A 7,326-nucleotide genomic window follows, 5' to 3' on the forward strand; every position below is an offset into this window, starting at 1 on the left:
TTAGTTTAAAATAATTGGGTATCTCACGAAAAACTGTCCACAGAAGTGTACGAAATTGGCAGTCGTTTGTTCTGTTATGTATTGATATATACGTCAAACGGGAAGTCAGCTCTAACCACAACTCAATATGTAGAAGTTGTAGCAGTTGTTGTCCACAGTTTGACAACACTATGAACTCGGACACAAACTGCTGTTATCGCCATGGGCGACTCCAAACGAACGTTTTCCTGCGGTTATCTCGTCTTTAAGTCTCCGAAAGGCGGAACGTTTTCAGAAGGTCAAGCACTCTTCGCCTTAAGCGTTCAGAACATCTATTTATATATAAGCGAAGGAATAACCACATTTTCTTAAGCTTGACTAACATTTGATATGTTCAGTCTTTTGAGAATATACGACAATATGTTGAAATCTCTCATCGTAGTGTCGACGATTGTGATTGCAGCAAATGCGCGTAAGTACATATATAGTTGCTCTGAAAACCTTATAATTAATCTTCCTACACAACAGTATGTGTCGATGAAAATACAGTATGTGTATATTTTGTTTTATGGCAAATAAAAATGCAATTACTCTCAACGACTAAATTTGTAAAGTAAATACAAATCGAAACAAAATTGTTAGTTTGCCAATGTGATGAAAACTGTGTACCAAGGTAAAACTTGTATTCTGGGACTTTATTTGTTTATTCAAGACATTTCGCTACAATTCACGCATCATCAGTTTACTAAATTGACATAACATTTTTTGTTCAGAGTGCTTGGATGACCGCGTAAGACCAGCATCCAAACCGCGAGTTGAATGTGAAAAAGGGGGTTGGACCGATTGGTTTGATCTCGACGATCCATCGAGTGACTATTGTGACATTGAAACTCTCGGCGCCATTCATGGGGCTTTCCCGGGAAAAGTTTGCAAAAATCCGACCGCCGTCGATGTGGGTTTGGTCGGTCCGCTGCTACATCCGTACGTTTGGAACATCTACATCTCCATTCCACTTGTGCAATGCTGCTCTTCAAATCATGTCTTTAATGGTCGGTGTTGGCGGTGCCACGATTACAAAGTTCGCTACTGTTGTCCAGCAGGTATGCAAAAAATGTAAACATTAAATAGTTAATGAATTGTTCCAATTTCTCTGGCTACTTTTTGCTTTGTATTGTGAAATACTGTAAATTTGTCTGGCTATGTAACTACGTACAGTGTATTGTGTCAGTCATAGGATAATCAAGGAATTGAAACCGGGTATTAGCCTATTTTGTAATAAAATTTTGTTGCGCTTGTTTTTCTATAACTTAATCCACTTATCTGTATTTACTTTTAAAAAAGTGATCGGCGAGTGCAAGAACAGAACTATATTTGACCACGCCTACTGGACACCGTGGTACGATGTAGACGACCCGTCGACCCCACCACCGATATACGACGACGACGAAACCGTGAACAACATCCAGATAAACATGGAATTCAAAATGTGCAAGCCGAGATCAGCCATCGAGGCTCGCCTTACTAACGGCTTGCCTTACATTCATGGGGGAAACACCTTCGTCGTGTTAAACCCCACGGATGGGTTATTGTGTAAATCTATTGAGCAGAAATGCCAAGATTACAAAGTGCGGTTTTGCTGTAGAAGAGGAGTTCTTCCACCATTTGACGTATTGACTCACCAAAGTCTCGGTCCGAACCCAGGCGGGAAGTAACCCAAAGTCTCAATAAAGCACCGTTCTTCCTGTCGGAATAACCTGGCAAATTTCCTAAATTTGTAACCGGTCCAGATTTTATCGCTGTTAATGATTCTATATGGGCCTTGATTCTGCAATGTATTTGTTGAAATCGAGAAAATATAATCGAAATATTAATGCTAAACTCTTCATCCGTTTGTGACAAACATTTCCTACACATTTTTCTGCAGTGTTGAAAGGTGCTTACATTATTGTTTACACGGAACGACCACATATCACTTTTTTCTAATTGCTTTTGCCTCTGATTCGAAATAAACTCCAAACGTTGCTTGCAAAGACAGTTGATTGCCTCTAAACTAGATAACCTGATACCAAACATATACGCCATTGGCTGAACGAGTTAGCATTTGTAACATTGATGTTGGAGTACGTGTGAATTTCACACGATGCAACACATTTTTACTGAACGAAGGAGGAGAATTTAGGCACCAAACCGCAAACAAAATAATTAATAAAGTGTATGTTAAAATTATTTTTACCAAAGGGATAAAAACGCATAATTGCATTATTTACAAATCTTTACATAGCGTAACCAACTCCAATTCAAATAAACAGCAAAAACGCCTGGGGTGTTTTTTTTAACGCAGCATCAGAATCGGTAACCTTTTTGGAAAAAAGGCCAAATTTAATTGCAAACAATGCAAGCCTTACCACTCGGAATGCATCAAAGCATGGCCAAAGTGTCTGTCAAAATCGAAGTCACGCTTAACCGGTCGCACCCAGGTCGCTACCAGATTTGCATTTTTTGCCAATTCTGAAAAAAATTACATCGAAGGGAGCATTCACGTGAAGGCCAGGAGATTTGCTTTAGCACCAATAAATTAATTTTATATTCAATTTTGAAGACAAGTTTATTCAGTGTGCTTCCTTTTATAACTTGCATCCAAATATACAAGTGGTGGTTAACTATCGACACTAGTCTCAGAATCGGCTCGCCAGGCATCATCAGACACAATGAAATGTTGTTGCACGAACATCAGTGCCAAGATTGAAACTTCGGTTTTGATTTGAAGCAAAATAACATTTTTCAACCCAATACATTTGGGTTTGATATACATATGAATTAAACCTGGTACTCTTTCTGCAAATCCGACTACTTACCAATTAAATTAAATTATATCAAAACAATACAGAGGTATGTTGTGATCGCTAAACGTTTCTTATTAAATTTGTGATATTTTATAAAATTATTCGGTCGACTAAAATAATCAATTTTTCTAAACGATGAAGACATTTGAAGGTTTTTAATACTTTCTTCCAAGTAATAGGATCCACGTTTTTTCTGTATTCAATCTCCACATTACATTTTGCTATTAAGTTATGAATTTTTTTGCTGTTGATACTGACGAGCAAATGGCGAAGTAATATTTATTCTGTTCTTCCTGATAATTTCCATTCGTCTGCACAGAAGCAATTATGAAACACCTTATTCGTCCTTTTTGAGGACCAAGTATTGTTAGAACGACATGTAACTGAACGCAGAAATTTGGAAAGATGTTTAATTACTCACGAAAGTTCCTTTCCACGTGAAAAATGGCTGATATGATCTTAGTACGGCAGCAATTTGACGAAAATATCACGCCAGACTGCAATTTTAAACAATTTTCAAATTGTAAGATAAGTCAATAATCATTTAATATTGCAATACTTACAAATCAATACGATAAATTAAAATACATGAGCCACTGTTTACAATTCATTATTTCTCAGGCATATCATCACGGACCCTTGCAGTTTGGGAACCCCTGTACTAAGACGCTGCTCGCAAAAATATTAATAAATCTTGAAAATAAGCACGGTATGTTAACCAGGGCTATTTAAAACTTTTAAACCAAAAATCGTAAATTAACAGAAACATCTAGTATTTAATTTATTCAAGAAACATTAGTTTTGCTGAACGATGAGGAGATTTGACGTTTTTCAACACTTTCTCTCCAGTGATAGGATCCACGTAATCTTGATAATCAATTTCTACAATGCATTTTGCTCCCAAGGTTTGAAGAGCTTTTGCAGTGTACAATGACGAACAAATAATTGAGTAATACTTGTATCCGTTCTTTCTGGCAATTTCCATTCGTCTACAAAGAAACCATTCGAAACAAACGGCATATCTTATACGCAGTGCCATTCGTTTGTGAAAAATATAAACTTTTTTTTCCTCAAATGGAATTTGGGGAAATTTTCCTGCATTTTTTGACGACGCCGCCGTCCGGTTTTGATACAAAAATTGACACAAAAAGATCAGAAGTTTTGCCAGAAGATTTAACTTTTCTAACAATGCAACATTAAACTTACTTCTTATACAAAGCTGCAGCAATTCCCTGCTTCTGATACTTTTCCTTCACGCACATACCAATTCCACTGACGTATGGAAAGTGTCCAGCAAATGACTTGACATCGTTTTCAAAGGAGCCCATTAACTACACAATTGCAAATCAAAGTGCCGCTACCGATACAAACATTGCGGCACATCAACATATGACAAAAAAAACTCTCACCGCGAAAGATTGCATCAACTTTAAAGGTAATTCCTCTTTGGGTTTCTCAATCTCTTGTTCATGAACGATGCACACTGCGCACATTTCATTGGAGTTTTTGTCGTAGGCACAAAGTGCCGGAATTTTAAGAAAGTATTTCTGCATTGACAAATTTGGTGTAAAACAAACATTTCAACCAATTTCAAATTCACGAAATTGTCGTAAAGAAATGGCTTGATGAGAGCTTCAGTGCTTTGGTTGTGTTCTTGGTCATGTTTGGGAACATGTCTTATTGCCAATGGAGCCCGGTGAGGCATGTATGTTACTGATTCAATAATCTAAGCACAAAATACGATGTCCTGCGCTTGTATCGTTTTCCCGTTTAAGTCCTATGAAATGGTGAATAATTGTGTTCTTCGTTTAGCAACTGCATATACTGCATAACGATTCAAATTATAACCGAAGCAACGTTTTTCAATCTAGTTTTACTCATCAATACCAACCTTTGTTAAATCAATCGCAAGCGAAATGTCATTTTCAGTATATTCCAATGCTTCACAGATTGGTTCTTTTGGGAAAAAATCATCCGCAAGTATTCTGCATATCTCTGGAAGGGCGTCATCTGTAGTGAACCTCCAACAAATTGAATTGTCTGATTTAGGCAAGATTATGATGTTGTTGGACATTCTACTGCAAGCTTTCTATGCTCATGTCCCGACACAAACCTAATATTAATTGCAGAAATATTTATCTTCAACCGTTTTGTTTCTAATTAACCTTTTGCTGGCAGTCTTTTCAGGATATACATTGGGCTGGCAGACAAATAAGCATAGCAGTGTAAGTCAACACCACCGCACATGAACAGTTGTTTTATAGCCCGATTTTGTTTGCTTTGGTGCAATACCACGATGCTCCAGCCAACCTTGTGTTCCGCTCCAGTGATCTAGTGTTTCACCAGGTTACGCAGGTATCACAAGTAGAATTTAGTCAACATAATTTTTAACTTTAGTTGGGCATTAGATTTCGCAATGATTGAACCTCGAGGTTCTCAAACTGACGTCTATAGTAAGTAGTGAGGACTTTTCTCATAAATAAGGACGGTATTATGGCACTCTTGGATAGACTTTAAGATGAGACAAAACATGTTTCTGCTTTTGAAAAATTCGGATATGTATGTTTTATCACTGACATAAATCTATAATCAATCAGATCCACCAACCAGTTGTTTTTTAAAGCATAACCAACTGAGAAATAACGTTTGATTGACGTTCAGCACTTCATCTGTTTGATACAAACCGTTTTGTGACAGGATAAAATTCGCTGACTTGGCAGACTTAGTTGTACAGCAAAGTAAACAAGTCAACACCAGCAAGTCCACTCACGCGAATGCATTGAAACGTAGTTTTGTTTGCTCTAAGTCAGATATGTGTAACTTGCAGCACAACTGGTAGAATACACAGAACCAGATAAGACCACGACCAACTTCAAGCACCAATCTATATTATCCATAACCACCACTGGTTCCCCACTAATTCAAAGATAATTTGCCTCAAAAGTGGAACATAACAGATATGTCAGCCATGTCATCAGCATTATGGTTAAACCACCCGAAGCTTGAACCAAGCCCAACAAGAATTTTGCCAGAATCTGCAATCGCGAAACCCCTGAAAAACTCCAACGATGTCCCACTCTTAGAAGGAATAGTGCTGCCATGATAAAACCCTCTGCAAAGTCGACGGATATGATGATAATCGACACAAATTAAACCCGGCAAAAAATCCAATCTTCGAATGTAAAAAGGAAATTCAAACAATGTCAAACATTCTGACCCGCTGCCGAGAATAGAATGATGATTCTGGCGCCGAATCGTTTAGCCACGCAGTTTAATACCATCTGCTTTGGGCCGATGTGTGGACGAAATCATGCGTGGCCCAGCTTTTTGAGTGACTCAGCCTCCGACGTATTGCTACAACATGTTTCTGACATCAGGATATCCGGGGTTTAAATCCCGGTGTGGTAAAAAAAACTACTTTAACTTTAGAAACAAATGAATCCTGTGCAGAAAAAGGTCTATTGCAATGATCGCTTTGATCATTATCTGTGATGATACTCCTACAAACAAACAACGTTTTGTTCATTCTTGACGTTGGGCAGGATTACCAACATGGTTTCAAAATAACATGGAATTCCTCAAAAAACTTTGTTGTTCAAAATATTTTTTTTACAACAAAACATTCGCTTGAACTCCTCGTGAAATGCCATTTGCACATTGGGTCAAAAGTTGTCACTGAAATTATAAGTCTGTTAATATCACCACACATTGAATGGGGTGCAGCTCCAGTGCTATGTCGGTAGACCGTGCCGAAGCCGTTTTAGCGCCTTTTGTCGTCAACCGCCTTGTTGGTGAATTGAAAACAGAAAGTAGCATCCATAAAACTGCCGAATTTTTTAACCTTTTAAACTCGCGTATGGCAGAATCAGACAGAGGCAAAATGCATTCATCCCGACCCGACAAACGATAAGATACCTTTGACTTCTATTTTTAGCTCTTGTAAAACTTCCGTCCCGAGTGAAATGGCGATCGTTGTAAAACTGCATACAGTCATGCGTGACCTGCAAACCGTGGAAATATAGCTTCGAGCATTAGTTTGACCACATGAGCTATGTCGGGTTCCACGTTTGTACTTGGACCGAGCCCTAGTCCAAAATAACATCGACCGTGCAGCAGTTATTTGTCAAAAGCACAATTACAAGGCAACACGCACCTAAGTTGTAGGGACATGCAAAATTAACGAACTCTTTCTATAGGTGAGCAGAAAAAAGCAGAAATAACCCTTATACAAACAAATATACGACAACATACAGGTATAGAAACAAAATACACAGATAAACGAAAAATAGATGATAAAAGATAGCTGGGTAAAGAACTAGTAAAGTAAACTAAACTTTGATGAAATTAAGTCAAAATAAACCAACAGGTAAACATCTTCATACCTACATTAACATTGTTTTGATGCATAAAGCAAACGACAAACGTAAGACATGTATGTTGTTTATTAACTCTGAGTGTTTCTTTTTATGAGCCGACAAATGTGGCGTTCCGTCCTGTTTTAATG

General features: G+C 37.8%; 1 protein-coding gene across 1 annotated transcript; it reads left to right on the forward strand.

Moving 5' to 3' along the window:
- Positions 1 to 313: 313 nt before the first annotated feature.
- On the forward strand, positions 314 to 1,691 carry LOC145903029 (uncharacterized). The gene is made up of 3 exons (XM_082991117.1): positions 314 to 451; positions 753 to 1,079; positions 1,321 to 1,691. The coding sequence occupies exons 1-3, from the start codon at positions 370 to 372 to the stop codon at positions 1,689 to 1,691; spliced, it is 780 nt and encodes a 259-aa protein (XP_082847243.1). The 5' UTR covers positions 314 to 369.
- The last annotated feature ends 5,635 nt before the right edge of the window (positions 1,692 to 7,326 follow it).

Source organism: Ascidia mentula, chromosome 5 (genome assembly GCF_947561715.1).
Source record: "Ascidia mentula chromosome 5, kaAscMent1.1, whole genome shotgun sequence".
In the NCBI taxonomy this organism is placed as follows: Eukaryota; Metazoa; Chordata; class Ascidiacea; order Phlebobranchia; family Ascidiidae; genus Ascidia; species Ascidia mentula.